The sequence below is a fragment of the Neolamprologus brichardi genome, chromosome 13 (assembly GCF_056152115.1).
Source record: "Neolamprologus brichardi isolate AB-2024 chromosome 13, ASM5615211v1, whole genome shotgun sequence".
NCBI lineage: Eukaryota > Metazoa > Chordata > Actinopteri > Cichliformes > Cichlidae > Neolamprologus > Neolamprologus brichardi.
The window spans coordinates 31,814,329-31,832,192 of NC_142116.1; the positions used below are offsets into that span (position 1 = coordinate 31,814,329).

A 17,864-nucleotide genomic window follows, 5' to 3' on the forward strand; every position below is an offset into this window, starting at 1 on the left:
GACCTGGCTAGATTGCCCAGCCGACCTGGCTACATTGCTTAAATTTACTACACCCCTAAACGTCACTCAGATACAGTTCATAGGTTTCAAAACCACAATGACTTAACACAGTTTAAAAATAACATTGTCTCCATCTCAACAGCAGATGCTTCAGCCTTCTGACTTTCACTTCCCGTCTGGAAAACCAAACTGTTCCTCTGTTTGCAGAGACAGCAACAAACTATTCCTCTTTTACAGAGACAATTTTAGAGTTACAGGCAAACATGATTAACCTCTCACCTATAAATGAGATAAGGTCTACTGTGTGTTTGTGTGTCATCATGAACTGCACTCATTTTCAACTTGTAACCTTTTCCACCAGACAGAAGGCCAGCACATACACATTTCAGATTATAACAAGCATTCAAAAGCATTTAGGATTATAGATTCAACTCACCAGTTTAGAGTGGTTATAACTGCACCTGTAGTAAAGGCTAATCGGGTACCAATATGTTGAAACATCTGAATACAATATCAATACTGCAGATTGTATTATTAATGCAATGGTAATAATGATTATGATTAACAATAGCAGTAAAATAATTTCTAATTGCTCACACTATATTTCCAAGCCGACCTGGCTACATTGCCCAGCCGACCTGGCTACATTTCCCAGCCGACCTGGCTACATTACCCAGCCGACCTGGCTACATTGCCCAGCCGACCTGGCTACATTGCCCAGCCGACCTGGCTACATTTCCCAGCCGACCTGGCTACATTTCCCAGCCGACCTGGCTACATTTCCCAGCCGACCTGGCTACATTGCCCAGCCGACCTGGCTCCATTGCCCAGCCGACCTGGCTACATTGCTCAGCCGACCTGGCTACATTAGCCGGCCGACCTGGCTACCTTACCAGGCCGACCTGGCTACATTACCCAGCCGACCTGGCTACATTACCCAGCCGACCTGGCTACATTTCCCAGCCGACCTGGCTACATTACCCAGCCGACCTGGCTACTGTTAAGGTTCAATATTGAGGAGGGATAGAGGAGGTAATCAACTTCCATAATAACAACACTGGTCCGGCCGGGTGGAGTCAAACGATGATTTTAATGACACGCGTGGGAAGACCGCCCGCTGTACGCAGACAGCGCCGATCCCCAACTTACAGAGCATAAGCAGGTGTTTTATACCTTTCTGGGCTTAAATTTACTACACCCCTAAACGTCACTCAGATACAGTTCATAGGTTTCAAAACCACAATGACTTAACACAGTTTAAAAATAACATTGTCTCCATCTCCACAGCAGATGCTTCAGCCTTCTGACTTTCACTTCCCGTCTGGAAAACCAAACTGTTCCTCTGTTTGCAGAGACAGCAACAAACTATTCCTCTTTTACAGAGACAATTTTAGAGTTACAGGCAAACATGATTAACCTCTCACCTATAAATGAGATAAGGTCTACTGTGTGTTTGTGTGTCATCATGAACTGCACTCATTTTCAACTTGTAACCTTTTCCACCAGACAGAAGGCCAGCACATACACATTTCAGATTATAACAAGCATTCAAAAGCATTTAGGATTATAGATTCAACTCAACAGTTTAGAGTGGTTATAACTGCACCTGTAGTAAAGGCTAATCGGGTACCAATATGTTGAAACATCTGAATACAATATCAATACTGCAGATTGTATTATTAATGCAATGGTAATAATGATTATGATTAACAATAGCAGTAAAATAATTTCTAATTGCTCACACTATATTTCCAAGCCGACCTGGCTACATTGCCCAGCCGACCTGGCTACATTTCCCAGCCGACCTGGCTACATTACCCAGCCGACCTGGCTACATTGCCCAGCCGACCTGGCTACATTGCCCAGCCGACCTGGCTACATTTCCCAGCCGACCTGGCTACATTTCCCAGCCGACCTGGCTACATTACCCTGCCGACCTGGCTACATTTCCCAGCCGACCTGGCTAAATTGCCCAGCCGACCAGGCTACATTACCCAGCCGACCTGGCTACATTGCCCAGCCGACCTGGCTACATTTCCCAGCCGACCTGGCTACATTGCCCAGCCGATGGCTACATTGCCCAGCCGACCTGGCTACATTACCCAGCCGATCTGGCTACATTGCCCAGCCGACCTGGCTACATTTCCCAGCCGTCCTGGCTACATTACCAAGCCGACCTGGCTTGGTAATTTCCAAGCCGACCGGCTACATTTCCCAGCCGTCCTGGCTACATTACCAAGCCGACCTGGCTACATTTCCCAGCCGTCCTGGCTACATTGCCCAGCCGACCTGGCTACATTGCCCAGCCGACCTGGCTATATTGCCCAGCCGACCGGCTACATTTCCCAGCCGTCCTGGCTACATTGCCCAGCCGACCTGGCTACATTGCCCAGCCGACCTGGCTAAATTGCCCAGCCGACCAGGCTACATTACCCAGCCGACCTGGCTACATTGCCCAGCCGACCTGGCTACATTGCCCAGCCGACCTGGCTACATTTCCCAGCCGACCTGGCTACATTACCCAGCCGACCTGGCTACATTGCCCAGCCGACCTGGCTACATTTCCCAGCCGACCTGGCTACATTACCCAGCCGACCTGGCTACATTTCCCAGCCGACCTGGCTACATTGCCCAGCCGACCTGGCTACATTACACAGCCGACCCAGAGTACCATACAGCCACCCAAGAAACAAAGTCTCATCCAACACAGCTGCTCCAGTTAGACCTCGTACACAAGCTATGGCTGTGCACCATTACCTGACCACCTGGAGCCTTGGACATTTGTGCGATCGGTTTAAGAACACGTCTTTCACAACCTTCTTGGGCATGACGCGTCACCACGCTCTGCATCAATACGGTGAGGAATTCGCCGTTCTACATCAAAGATTGTGTAATCAACTTAGAAGCGTGTTGTATTCGAAACGACTTATGGATAGAACACACGAGAACTCTTTACGAGTGTTGGATAAAGACCAGGGCCTGGCGACTGAGGCTGCCTGTGGTGAGACTACATCTACACTGGCTCAAGAGACACGGGGCTATCCCACAGAAGAGGGCGTTTCGCCCATGGAGCAGCTTGCCGTGTCACCAGTGCCACCCAGAGCTCCGGTTAAAAGTCGTCTCGGGGTGAGACGTCGAGATCGGTCCGCTTTGAACCGTGCGGGTGGCGAGGACCGTATTTGCATAAACTTGTCGTCTGAGTTTGAAGCTGTGAATATGTACCGTACGCCACGCAGGAATAAGCAGTGTACCTCGAACGGGACTCGGGTTCCTGTCAAAGCCAGACTGGGAGCCCCAGTGAAACTTTGTGAACCAAGTATGTCTCACCGATGTGTGAGACGAAGACTTGAGTTGAGAAGAAGACTGGACTTTACTTGAGAATTGTACAATGCAAGACAACTAATGTATGAAGATATTGTAACAAGTGCATATGACAGTTATTTGACTGACAACAAATGTACAACGATATTGTACCAACTGCGGCATGTAATAAAAAAAATTTATTGTCAACATTTAAACAGCAGTGTGATTCTGTTTGTTAGTGTTCGAATAAACATTGGGTCAAATGATTACAGCTCTCACACACACAAAGGAAAGATTTTATACATTCAGCAATACCATCAAAAATAGTGACTGTTCAACAGAGACACGTGTAGTAGATAGATACATGCAGCAGGTACAAATGGGAGGGGTCGAGACACCAAACGCAGCCTCAATGCACAACCCAGACAAGCACAGTAGTATTATGAATCACGGCATCTCCAAATAGGATGCTTGCAGTCACTTGCAGGCCGTGTAACACTGTCCACAGTCACTTCTCTGCGCTGGCTGTGTCGATCCGCTAGTAAAACAGTGGTCTGTTGGGCGATACTGCACTGTGCTTATAGAAACAGTCCGGCCCAAATACACAGTTGCCTTTGAGAAAATATTTGCATGTTATTTTGGACAGAAGACTCGTTTTGTAGAGACTGATGATCTCGTTCTTTTCGTCGTGATCTGTCACCCAGCAGTTAGACGGTATGAAATAAAAGGACACAGTCCGACATTCAGGACATCCCTGCGCCGCGTTGTATGACACAACATCTGTCTTTCTTCTCCAGGTTCGTATACAGTGCAGGCAGAAGCAATGTTGGCAGTTCGGTAAGATGGCAAAGACGCGCTCCGAGGGATTCTGTTTGGTGAGTATGACGTCCATGCACACACCACATGTTCTGGCCAGGCTTTCGTGTACGTGGTGCTCAGACTTGACATACATTCCTTCACTGAAACGACCAACCTCGACCTCATTTCCTTGCAAAGCCATAGTTGTTTGACATTAGAGCTGTTTCTGTATGTGTGTTTGTGTTTATACTGTTCTGTGTGTGTGTGCGTGTGCGTGCGTGCGTGCCGGCCAGCTCCAACCTGGCGCGTTGACTCTCCGACCCGTGGGTCGGCCAGCTCCAATGTGGCACATTGGCTCAACAACCTGCGTGTGTGTGTGTGCGCGTTTGTGTGCGCGTGAGATAGAGAGAGCTCTAATCATCATCACTCTCCGCAGCGGACCGATAAGCTCCTCCGAAGCGACGCTGCACGTGGGGTCGTTTCCCGACAATAGCACAGGGCTTCGTTGGTGGAATCTCCGGGTTGGCCTTCTGCGTCGAGGTGAGTTGTCTGTTACGTTCGGCTGCTGTTTGTTCGTGTGCTAGAGTATGCCGAAGTGGGACATCGCCGGGGTTACAGAGTTGCTGGTGTTGATGATGTTGTTGCGTTTGAATATCACGGAGCGTCACGTGTTCCTGAGCATGTGTAGCGTTATACCTCTGTTCGTGTTGATGGGTACTATTCATCTGTGTCATTCCACTAGGTTGAGGCTGTTGCTGCTGGCGCACACCGGGAACGCTCTGGTGTGTGATCATCATCGGAGGAGCGGAGGGAAAATTCGTGGATGCCACTGATTGCATCCAAGACGTTGGGATGTCCGTTAGATGCAGCGTGTGCTCTTTGTGAACTCTGCCAGCCGAACCGTGCTCCGCTGCGCTGACACAGTAACGGAAAAGGAGATATATGTAATATCTAGCCAGTTTCCTTGTGTCTACTGCAATACACTGAGGGATATCCGGAGTGTGGGATCCAGCGCTCTTATATTCCATCGCATGCAGGGATTCTAAGTCGGATTTCGGGATGTACAACCCATCTACCTTTGTCCACATGTCCCTGTGGTGACCCCAGTGTCACGGGGTAGCCCGTGGCAGGCGAGCCGCTCATCACCAAACACTCAAACAGGTTGGCTGTTGCTGTCCCCGAAAACGGGATCTCTCTGCGAGAGTTCATATTCTATTTACCTGTCGAGAGAGAAAGGATGGAAGATTGCTCTGGATTCGCTGTATTTCAACATCCGACCCGCAGCTCTGCCAATGGCTGCCCCTGCGCGCCCCGGCAGGATCAAACGACACTGCGACTTGCTTTTGGATCTGGTCGAAAAATACAGTCCGTTTCACGTGAGGACGTTTCGCTATAATGATCTACAAGGGATAATGTCTGTCGTCTCGGAGACCGGCCGAAGCAGATTCGTGCCAGTTCCCAGTTGCGATACGGTGGCCGAACTGGAAAGGTATATACGAGAGGAAGATCAGAGCGATGTGCAGCTGTTAGCCGTACAGGAGATAGCCGTACAGGAAGAGGCTAAAATCAGCAAGCAAACAAAATACCTCCTGGTGTACATAATAAATGCGACATCCAGTAAGTACAACTCTGTGGTGGTGTTTTCTCATGACTAACCCTAAGATTACGGCCCTCTAAGAATGTCAGCGACCTACTGGATAATACAAACCGGCTGATCGAAACAAACACCACACGCACTTCGTTCCTACCCATGTTCCTACCCAACCACCCGAACAGATACATCCGAGGCTCCAGGGCGATCACCCGATACTCCATGTGCATCGACCACAAAGCTACAGTTCACCCGCGAGGGAAAGAAAGTGCTCCAGCTCCCTAGACAGTTTCCATAGAGAGTACGTCGACGTAGCTGACTGTGAAGCTACGGTAAACCCTTGGTCCGTGTACAGCGGACTACCCAGTAACCTGCAGTGTTCCATTGACGTTCAGCAGTCAATGCAAGATCCCAGTATGCTGTTGGGCCGAGGCGGATTCGGCACCATTGTGGAAACCTCCACCGTGCAAGTTGCAAAAGTTAACATGTTCCCAGAAATGGCAGACTGGAGCCTGCCGTTCATAGAGGATCAGTTTTACCGATACGCGCACATTGCCACTCAAGTGGAAGAAATCGCCATAGGCGTTTCGATGAAGCACCCAAACATACTACGTACCTTTGGAGGATATTGGTGCGACATACCGCAGTATCCGTTAGGTGGCAGGGCCGTGATCGTGATGGAGAGAGCCCTATTCTCCTTACAGGAATTCATGGCTAAGATGAACAAACTGAAGACGCCTGAATCGAGCACCTCCACCGACAGCGCAGTGTACCTGGCGCTGATACCCATTGTGGAATTGGATACATTGAGAGGACTGCAGTACCTACACGCGAGACATGTTCAACACCGAGACCTGACGTACAGAAATATCCTCGTGTGCCATCAACCCGATAGAAAACCAGTGGAGCTGTCGTTTAAGATCAGCGACTTCGGCACAGCCTGCAACTACTCGACTCCAGACCAGCGACGGGGCAATCAAGTGCACATGGCCCCCGAAGTGCTTTGGTGCCTAAATTCCACCACGGCCAGCGATGTGTTCAGCTGGTATTGTGTCATGTGGGAACTGTACACAGGATCCCCGTTGATAGAATACAGGCCTGCTCAGACGCCATCCGAATTCTGTAAGAAGACCTACGGGGATAGCCTCTCTAGACACCGGATTTGCAACCCGGTGCGTGGTATAGAGAAAAAGAAACAGCGCTGTCCGATCGCGTCAGAAAGGCATGCTCCGAAAAGCGTAGAGCTGGCGAATCGCTGGAATGTACTTTGAGACGCTCTGCGCTGCAGATGCCGACCGCGTAGGGGCGTTTGTTCCGTGTGCAAAACGAACACAGGCCGCCGCGCAGCCGGGCGCGGTGCCCAGCATGCACAATGTCACGGCGGACGCTGCCCTTAGCGGCCAACAGCCGAGCGATAAAACGGGGGGGCGAGCGCTTACGGGTGTTGTTACCGCGGAAGACGCGCTTACCCATGCACCCTCGGTCCCACAGGTGCCAGCTGCGTACAATGTAGCCACTGCGGGAAACCATCAGTCGAGAACGCAGCAAGGTCAGACGACTAGGCCGTCTCTCAGTCAACCCAGTCGCGTCAAATGCCTTGTTCGTACTAAGCAGACCAAAGGCGAGTCCGACGTCACCATGGTCATTGTCACGAACCCCACGGAGGACAACGTTGCGTGTTTCGAACGCGACGTCGTGGAAAGAGCATGTCGACTGACAAAAGAACATCCCTTATTGTTTGCTGGACCTAGGGAATCCGTGTACAAGCAAGCTCATGGGCTATACAAGCAAGCTCATGGGCTATACGTGTTTCAATACGGTCAGTTCTTCAGATCCACCAAGATGATCAACTGGGTGTTGCAACAGGGAGAGTCCTTTTATCCGTGTTTGATGCAGGTTCTCTTGACATTGAAAGCTGCCGCCGAGAACAACGTGCTACCTACGAACATGGCAACTGAGCATCTACTACTCGGCCGAGGGGCTGTGATGATCGACATAGTGGGTTATCTGAGCGCCCACTTTCCCCAGCCGGACCATCAACAGTTGCTAGGTGCCCACAGCCCGAGAATTACATCTGTGTGTTTGGAACTACTTAGTAAGCACGAGCCGGGATCTTCCGCTGTGCCATTTCTAGAGAAATGGCAGTCTTCTTTTTCAAATAGCCAAGACATAGAGCGTTTGGTCACAGAGTTGAGCCGGCGGAATGTTGCCAGCGCTATCACAAGAGTTCAGCCCGTTGTGTCATCGCTAGCGCACACACACTTTACGTTCAGAGAATATTTGTCCGACGTACCAAATTGGGTAGGCTCGAGGGTCGGCGAGGCCAACTTGAATAAATGTACAGCTAAGGTTCTGGTGTGCGGAAACCCGACCCGTCTTCCGTTCATGCAGTTTTCCAAGACCGCGTGCTGCCCGGACTCGGCCCCCGGCGCGGCCGATGTGACACTTGACCACAGCGGACTCGTCAAAGACCTTGTGCGAAACATTGTCTTGCGAGTAAAGGCTAAGGCGCTACGGGATACCGCGTTCGCAGTTACCACTCTGGACTGCACTCAGGGTCTTACTAAGATCACACTAAGAGCTAGTGCACTTTCAGGAATCCCAAGCGTGGACGAGCTAAAGCAACATATGTTTGAGTCCCTCGATCTACTACGCCTGTACACTCACGACGTGGCAGCGCTGTTGGATTGGGCTCCTGTTATAAAAATCACAAAACATGTCACGTTGACTCCCCTGTCAAACTTCAGCTCGTATCACTACAAGATAATTATACTACTAGTGTGTATTGATGCAAAGGGGACCAACAAAGGAGCAATCAAGATACTGGACGAACTGTTTAGGGGTGTGCCACTTTACTGCACAACGGACTATTGAGCATTGTCTGCCGCGCGCACGCAGGATAATCAACATGAGAGGGCTGATCAACGTTGGGACTCACTGCGCTGTAAACAGTGTATTGTATGTCACAGATGACTTTAGGATCACGCTGACCGGAGGCCTCTGTGGCTTTGATGATGATGATGATGGTGATGATGATGATGACGCCGTCTGCGATAGAGCCAGCTACAACACCGTGGCGAGCGAACTGACGAGTGTCTTACGGGACATGGACCGTAACACTCCGGGAATGCCGCCGTGCGATCCGAATCCACTCGTGGACGCGCTAATTCGGTACAGTGGCATGACATACGAGGTTCAACAAGATGCCGATACTGTGTTTAAGTGCGTGCTAAACACACTGGCGGACGACAGCGATCCTAGATGCAAACAAGCATCTGACCTGTGGACTATACGGAAACGACAATCGGCAAAGTGTTCAACGTGTAACGAGGAATGTGTCTCGCACCATGTGGCGAACAACGTGATTGTATATATTGGGGAAAACGAGCCAAATAAGCTACAGGACTACATGGACGACTACTCTGAGTCCTTTAGAGTGTCCTACCACCACTGTGGCACCTGTCAAGAGGAGACGGAACTGAAAGTCAATACGGATATCACAGAGCTACCCGCAGTCCTATGTTTCACCCTTGCCAGAGGGCAGCGGTGTGTACAACGTGGAGAGCTTATGGTCAACACCAGTGCCATCGACGTACCAGAAGAACTAGACTGTAGCAGGATGTCTGCAACTTCACAGCCTACAAAGTACGAACTGTACGGTATGATAACTCACACAGGCCCCTACGAGTTCGGTCATTACGCAGCCTTTGTGAAAAAGATGTCCAAGTGGTATTTTGTTGACGGCGATGTTGTGAAACAGTGCCCTGTATTACCCTTATCATACTACAACGTGCCTGCTCATTTGTACATGTTAATGTACAGAAGAATCTAAGTGCACCCCGACGGGTTGTTGGTTTGTGATTGTACAGTCTGTATGTGTTCACTTTGACGAGATGTCTGTCATGTATATTGAATCTGTTATACGAATGCAAAATAAACATACAATAAAACAAGACAGCGTTTGTAATGTTTATTTGCAATTAGACACAATGTCAACATTTCATGGATGCGATCGGTAACAATAGAACTGAGCTGAACAGTCAACGGGCAAAATCCAAATGTATTTATTTTTGTATCCACCACAGTTAGGTCAGTCACATGAAAACTCTTACTGTCGGCCCAGTGTTACACGTTGGACAAACCCTGGTAGAACAACCGCAGGTTGCATGGCCGCATATCATTATGTACACCCTAGGCTTATTGCACTCTACGCAGACAATGTCCGGCTTGACACTGCTCGTGTCCACCGCACGACAGAAGGTCCATTCCGCTTTGCACACAAAACACGAGCGCTTCTTCGTCACCCTGACGCCCTGGTCGATGCATGCCGAGCAGCACATGTGTCCGCAGCTCAACATGCACATTGGCTTCCTTTCGTAACAGCAACAACACGCCAGCAGATCAGCCCCGTGACATCCTGCAGCCGCATCCGAGTCCGAGCGTTCTCCAGGGTCTGCGCCAATTACACCCGGCGGACTACCAGGCCCATTTGCTTGAAAGCGACCTGGATCCTGGGTAACAAATGTCAACCGCCATGCACGTGCAAGGTCTGGCGAGGTGATGCCCTCCCATGCTGATCGATGTGGCTCCCGGACTACAGGTTGCATTCGGCCCACACCCACGCTAGGAGCTCCCCTGCATCGAGCCATCTCTTCTGCGGTTAAGGCGTCAGTGTACTTGGGTTGTGTTTTCATAAAGTCCCACATATACGGTACATGTGCCTCCTCGTACCTTACAATACGTGCACCGAATGTAATCGCGGGGTCACTCAAGAGTTCTCGACGGCTGACAAAATAAGGCCACTTATTGTCACTAAGTGTTCGCTCGCTCTGTGGTATAGTATCGCTTCCTGTTCCTGCTCAAACACAGTGGTGTTTCTGAGTAGCTTATTTGCTTAGCAGTTTAATTAACAACTTTTAAATACATTATTTTTTTTCCCACAGTATAATCTTCACGTGCTTCATCCGAAGCACACTTTCTGTGTACTCACTACCTAATTTATAGCCAAAGTATTCACTCACTGTCTCTGTACTGTTTCGCTAGCTTAGCTCGTAGCCGACCCGTTAGCACCATGGCTACTTCACCTGTCCCTTCTGCACTTTCTTCCTCATTGTGTCAGATGTTTAGTTACTCCTCGGCCTCCTTTAGCAGTAATGATATCTGTAACAAATGTAGCATATTTGCAGCTCTGGAGGCCAGGATTACTGATCTGGAAACTCGGCTTTGCACCCTTCTCTCACCCTTAGCTAGCCAGGCCCCTGTAGCTGGTGCAGCCGAAGATAGCGTAGGCCCCGCTAGCTGTTCCCCGGCAAATCCCAAGCAGCTGCGGAAAGAAGGCGGCTGGGTAACGGTGAGGAGGAAGCATAGTCCTAAACAGAAGCCCCAGGTACACCACCAACCCGTTCATGTGTCTAACCGTTTTTCCCCACTCGGTGACACACCCGCTGGGGGTCAAACTCTGGTAATTGGTGATTCTGTTCTCAGACATGTGAAGCTAGAGACACCGGCAACCATAGTCAATTGTCTTCCAGGGGCCAGAGCAGGCGACATTGAAGGAAATTTAAAACTGCTGGCTAAGGGTAAACGTAAATTCAGTAAAATCATAATTCATGTCGGCAGTAATGACACCCGGTTACGCCAATCGGAGGTCACTAAAATCAATATTGAATCGGTGTGTAACTTTGCCAAAACAATGTCGGACTCTGTAGTTTTCTCTGGTCCCCTCCCCAATCAGACCAGGAGTGACATGTTTAGCCGCATGTTCTCCTTAAATTGCTGGCTGTCTGAGTGGTGTCCCAGAAATGATGTGGGCTTCATAGATAATTGGCAAACCTTCTGGAGGAAACCTGGTCTTGTTAGGAGAGATGGCATCCATCCCACTTTGGATGGAGCAGCTCTCATTTCTAGAAATATCGACAAATTTATTAAACCCCTCAAAACATGACTATCCAGAGTTGGGACCAGGAAGCAGAGTTGCAGTCTTACACGCCTCTCTGCAGCTTCTCTCCTCCTGCTACCCCCCCAAAAACCCATCTCCATAGAGACTGTGTCTGCTTCCAAAAAGACAAAAAACAAACTAAAAACCAGCAACAAACAACTTAAACATTTACAAAGAAAGAACAATACAGTATCCACATCTGAACCAAAGAGTAAAACAGTGAAATGTGGATTATTAAATATTAGGTCTCTCTCCTCCAAGTCTCTGTTAGTACATGACTTAATAATTGATCAACAAATTGATTTACTCTGCCTTACAGAAACCTGGTTGCAGCAGGATGATTATGTTAGTTTAAATGAATCAACACCCCCGAGTCATTCTAACTACCAGAAATCTCGAAGCACAGGTCGAGGGGGCGGTTTGGCAGCAATTTTTCACACCAGTCTATTAATTAATGAAAGACCAAGACAGACTTTTAATTCATTTGAAAGCCTGATGCTTAACATTGTCCACCCCAGCTGTGAAACTCAGAAACCAGTCTTACTTGTTATCATCTATCGTCCACCTGGGCCTTACACAGAGTTTCTGTCTGATTTCTCAGACTTTATATCTAATTTAGTTCTGAGCTCAGATAAAATAATTATTGTGGGTGATTTTAACATCCATGTTGATGCTAAAAATGACAGCCTCAACATGGCATTTAATCTGTTGTTAGACTCAATTGGTTTCTCTCAAAATGTAAAAGAACCCACCCACCACTTTAATCACACTCTAGATCTTGTTTTAACATATGGCATAGAAACTGAACATTTAACAGTGTTTCCTGAAAACCCTCTCCTGTCTGATCATTTCTTGATAACATTTACATTTACAATAATTGATTACGCAGCAGTGGAGAGTGGACTTTATCAAAGTAGATGTCTTTCTGAAAGCGCTGTAACTAAGTTTAAGAATATAATCCAGCCACTGTTATCATCGTCAATGCCCTGTACCAACACAGAGCAGAGCAGCTATCTGAACGCTACCCCAACAGAGGTCGATTATCTTGTTAATAATTTCACCTCCTCACTACGTACGACTCTGGATACTGTAGCTCCAGTGAAAACTAAGGTCTCTAATCAGAAGTACCTGACCCTGTGGTATAATTCTCAAACACGTACCCTAAAGCAGATGACTCGTAATCTGGAGAGGAAATGGCGTGTCACAAATTTAGAGGATCATCATTTAGCCTGGAGAAATAGTTTGTTGCTTTATAAGAAAGCCCTCCGCAAAGCCAGAACAGCTTACTACTCATCACTGATTGAAGAAAATAAGAACAACCCCAGGTTTCTCTTCAGCACTGTAGCCAGGCTGACAAAAAGTCAGAGCTCTTTTGAGCCAACCATCCCTTTAACGTTAACTAGTGATGACTTCATGAACTTCTTCACAAATAAAATTTTTATCATTAGAGAAAAAATTACCAATAATCATCCCACAGATGTAATATTATCAACAGCTACTCTTAGTTCCATTGATGTTAAGTTAGACTCTTTTTCTCCAATCGATCTTTCTGAGTTAACTTCAATAATTACTTCCTCCAAACCATCAACGTGTCTTTTAGACCCCATTCCTACAAAACTGCTCAAAGAAGTCCTGCCATTGATTAATTCTTCGATCTTATATATGATCAACCTATCTCTAATAATCGGCTATGTACCACAGGCCTTCAAGGTGGCTGCAGTTAAACCTTTACTCAAAAAGCCATCTCTAGACCCAGCAGTCTTAGCTAATTATAGGCCAATCTCCAACCTTCCTTTCATATCAAAAATCCTTGAAAGAGTAGTTGTCAAACAGCTAACAGATCATCTGCAGAGGAATGGTTTATTTGAAGAGTTTCAGTCAGGTTTCAGAGTTCATCACAGCACAGAAACAGCATTAGTGAAGGTTACAAATGATCTTCTTATGGCCTCTGACAGTGGACTCATCTCTGTGCTTGTCCTTCTAGACCTTAGTGCAGCATTCGATACTGTTGACCATAATATCCTGTTAGAGCGATTAGAACATGCTGTAGGTATTACAGGTATTGCACTGCAGTGGTTTGTATCATATCTATCTAATAGACTCCAATTTGTGCATGTAAATGGAGAGTCCTCTTCACACACTGAGGTTAATTATGGAGTTCCACAGGGTTCAGTGCTAGGACCAATTCTGTTTACATTATACATGCTTCCCCTAGGCAGCATCATTAGAAGACATAGCATACATTTTCACTGCTATGCAGATGACACCCAGCTCTATCTGTCCATAAAGCCAGATAACACACACCAATTAGTTAAACTGCAGGAATGTCTTAAAGACATAAAGACTTGGATGGCCACTAACTTTCTGCTTCTTAACTCAGATAAAACTGAGGTCATTGTACTCGGTGCTGAAAAGCTTAGAAATATGGTATCTAACCAGATTCTTACTCTGGATGGCATTACCTTGGCCTCCAGTAACACTGTGAGGAACCTTGGAGTCATTTTTGACCAGGATATGTCCTTCAACGCACATATTAAACAAATATGTAAGACTGCGTTCTTCCATTTGCGCAACATCTCTAAAATTAGAAATATCCTGTCTCAGAGTGATGCTGAAAAACTAGTTCATGCATTTATTACTTCCAGGCTGGACTACTGCAATTCATTATTATCAAGATGTCCAAAAAACTCACTGAAAAGCCTTCAGCTAATCCAAAATGCTGCAGCAAGAGTACTGACAGGGACTAGAAAGAGAGAGCATATTTCTCCTGTTTTGGCTTCCCTTCATTGGCTTCCTGTTAAATCCAGAATTGAATTCAAAATCCTGCTCCTCACATACAAGGTCTTAAATAATCAGGCCCCATCTTATCTTAATGACCTTGTAGTACCATATCACCCTATTAGAGCACTTCGCTCCCACTCTGCAGGCCTACTTGTTGTTCCTAGAGTATTTAAAAGTAGAATGGGAGGCAGAGCCTTCAGTTTTCAGGCCCCTCTTCTGTGGAACCAGCTTCCAGTTTGGATTCGGGAGACAGACACTATCTCTACTTTTAAGATTAGGCTTAAAACTTTCCTTTTTGCTAAAGCATATAGTTAGGGCTGGACCAGGTGACCCTGAATCCTCCCTTAGTTATGCTGCAATAGATGTAGGCTGCCGGGGGATTCCCATGATGCATTGAGTTTTTCCTTTCCAGTCACCTTTCTCACTCACTATGTGTTAATAGACCTCTCTGTATTGAATCGTATCTGTTATTAATCTCTGTCTCTCTTCCACAGCATGTCTTTTATCCTGTCTTCCTTCTCTCACCCCAACCGGTCGCAGCAGATGGCCGCCCCTCCCTGAGCCTGGTTCTGCCAGAGGTTTCTTCCTGTTAAAAGGGAGTTTTTCCTTCCCACTGTCGCCAAAGTGCTTGCTCATAGGGGGTCATATGATTGTTGGGCTTTTCTCTGTATCTATGAAGCGCCTTGAGGCGACATTTGTTGTGATTTGGCGCTATATAAATAAAATTGAATTGAATTGAATTGAATATTCTCAGAACACATCATTAATTCTCTTGGGTCAGTTGTTATCTGCCCTGCACTGGTTCTTATTTCTGTAATCAGTCTTGATGCTGCAACTTCTTTAATTTGCCTTGCTAGTAAAGTACCTGTTTTTTCCCCGTGTTCATAGTACTTCTGTCAAAGTTGTGTCATTTGTATAAAGCAATTTAAGTTCTGTCTGCAATGAGAGCTTCTTTTTATAAAGTTTGGATGAAGGAGAGATGGCATATTTCTGATCTATTTCTAAAAGTTCCATTGTTATGTGTGACTCTCTTTCTTTTCGTTGATTGTTCCTATATAAATAAAATTGAAAATTGAATTGAATAGATACGTCCTGGGCGAAGGCGCTTGCATGTGATGTCGTTGCGATCGACTCGTTCGGGGCGTGAGATGTTATCCAGCCTTCAAACCGTGCCTTTAGGCGTAACGAGTATTGCTCGAATTTATCTGCAGGGATCACCGCATGTATTAGAGTTAAAGTCGTTTCAATGATCCTATGATTCAGGGTAAGCATACGCCATTTGCTCACGCGATAACGTCGCACGTACGAACTCACAGGAGGCGCTTGTCTCATATCAGGCCTCCCTCTGCGGACAGCGATCACTCGTCGTTTCCTTTGCCTTTCTAGGTGACTTTGTAGGAGACTTTGCAGGCGACTTGCTAGTCAACTTTGTACTTGTCGTCGGTTGATCGTCACCATCAGTGTCATCTTCGTCGTCGTGCTGTTTCATGATACAAGTTATGTGTTATGAAACAGCACGCCTGGCCACCCACCAGGCGAGTGAAAGAAAGAAGAAAGGAAAAAACCCGGACCGGGCCGCCTGGCCACCCTTTGTGCGGGTGGCCGCTCCCCAGGCTCCGAAAGCCTTGCCAGCCCTTGTGATCGGGTGGCACCGCCCACCAGGCGTGTGAAAGAAAGAAGAAAAAACCCGGACCGGGCCGCCTGGCCACCCTTTGGGCGGGTGTCCGCTCCCCAGGCTCCGAAAGCCTTGCCAGCCCTTTTGATCGGGTGGCACCGCCCACCAGGCGTGTGAAAGAAAGAAGAAAAAACCCGGACCGGGCCGCCTGGCCACCCTTTGTGTGGGTGTCCGCTCCCCAGGCTCCGAAAGCCTTGCCAGCCCTTGTGATCGGGTGGCACCGCCCACCAGGCGTGTGAAAGAAAGGAGAAAAAACCCGGACCGGGGCGCCTGGCCACCCTTTGTGCGGGTGTCCGCTCCCCAGGCTCCGAAAGCCTTGCCAGCCCTTGTGATTGGGTGGCACCGCTCACCAGGTGTGTGAAAGACAAAAGAAAAAACCCGGACCGGACCACCTGGCCACCCTTTGTGCGGGTGTCCGCTCCCCAGGCTCCGAAAGCCTTTCCAGCCCTTTTGATCTGTTGGCGCAGATTTAAGCCTAGTGGGAGCATCCCCCCACAGAGGGACAAAAGGACCCCCTGATGATCCTCTAATCGCCTGAGCCAAGTCTGGGAAATCTTGGACTCCCCACCATTTGACCTCAGAACTGAAGAAGCTTCTCGGATGAGAGGTGAAACGTCTTCAAGTAACTTAAAGAAGTCCAGACGCTTTTCTTTGCGAGCTCCTTTGACTACGATGACCTGGATGACTGAGAACCTTCACAGACAAAATGATACATGGTTTTCAGAATATCAAGCAAATAAAATCTGAAAAGTGTCATGTTGATTAGCATTCAGTTCCCTGTACTCTGATACCCCTAAACAAAATCCAGTGATATCAATTGCCTTTAGAAGTCAACCAAATTAGACAAGTTTACCTGTGTGTAATTTAGTCTCATTATAAATACAACTGCTCTGTGACGGCCTCAGTAGTTTGTTAAAGAACATTAATGAACAAACAGCTTCATGAAAACCAAGGAACTCACCAGGAAGGTCAGTGATAAAGTTGTAGATAAGTTTAAAGCAGGGATAGGTTATAAAAAAATATCCTGAGCTTTGAACATCTCAAGGAGCACTGTTCAATCCATCATCCAAAAATAGAAAAGGTTTCCTACAACTGCAAACCTACCAAGATATGACCGTCCACCTAAACTGACAGACTGAGCAAGAAGAGCACTGGTCAGAGAAGCTTCCAAGAGGCACATGGTCACTCTGGAGGAGCTGCAGAATTCCACAGCTCAGGTGGGAGAATCTGTCCACAGGACAACTGTAAGTTGTGTACTCCACAAATCTGGCTTACATGGAAGAGTGGCAAGAAGAAAGCCAATGTTGACCGAAAGTCATAAAAAGTTCCATCTGCAGTTTGCCAGGAACCATGTAGGGGACACAGCAAACATGTGGAAGAAGGTACTCTGATCAGACGAGACCAAAGTTAAACTTTTTGGCATATATGAAAAGTGCTACATGTGGCAGAAAAATAACACTGCTCATCACCCTGAACGTACCATCCCCACTGTGAAACATGGTGGTGGCAACATCATGCTGTGGGGATGTTTTCCTTCTACAGGGACAGAGAAACTGGTCAGAGATGATGGGAAAGATGGATGGAGCTAAATAGATGGGAATTCTGGAAGAAAACCTGTTGGAGGCTGCAAAGGACTTGAGCTTGGGATGTAGATTTACCTTCCAGGAAGACAATGACCCTAAATATACAGTTAGAGCTTCAATGGAATGCTTTAGATCAAAGAATATCCATGTGTTAGAAGGGTCAGTCAAAGTTCAGACCTAAATCCCATTGAGCAT

General features: G+C 47.5%; 1 protein-coding gene and 1 pseudogene across 1 annotated transcript; both read left to right on the forward strand.

Moving 5' to 3' along the window:
- The first annotated feature begins 5,346 nt into the window (after window positions 1-5,346).
- Window positions 5,347-8,645, forward strand: LOC148100064 (uncharacterized; annotated as a pseudogene).
- Window positions 8,601-10,356, forward strand: LOC148100065 (ubl carboxyl-terminal hydrolase 18-like). Its single transcript, XM_087849790.1, has 3 exons — window positions 8,601-9,421; window positions 10,076-10,207; window positions 10,293-10,356. The coding sequence occupies exons 1-3, from the start codon at window positions 8,601-8,603 to the stop codon at window positions 10,354-10,356; spliced, it is 1,017 nt and encodes a 338-aa protein (XP_087705916.1).
- The last annotated feature ends 7,508 nt before the right edge of the window (window positions 10,357-17,864 follow it).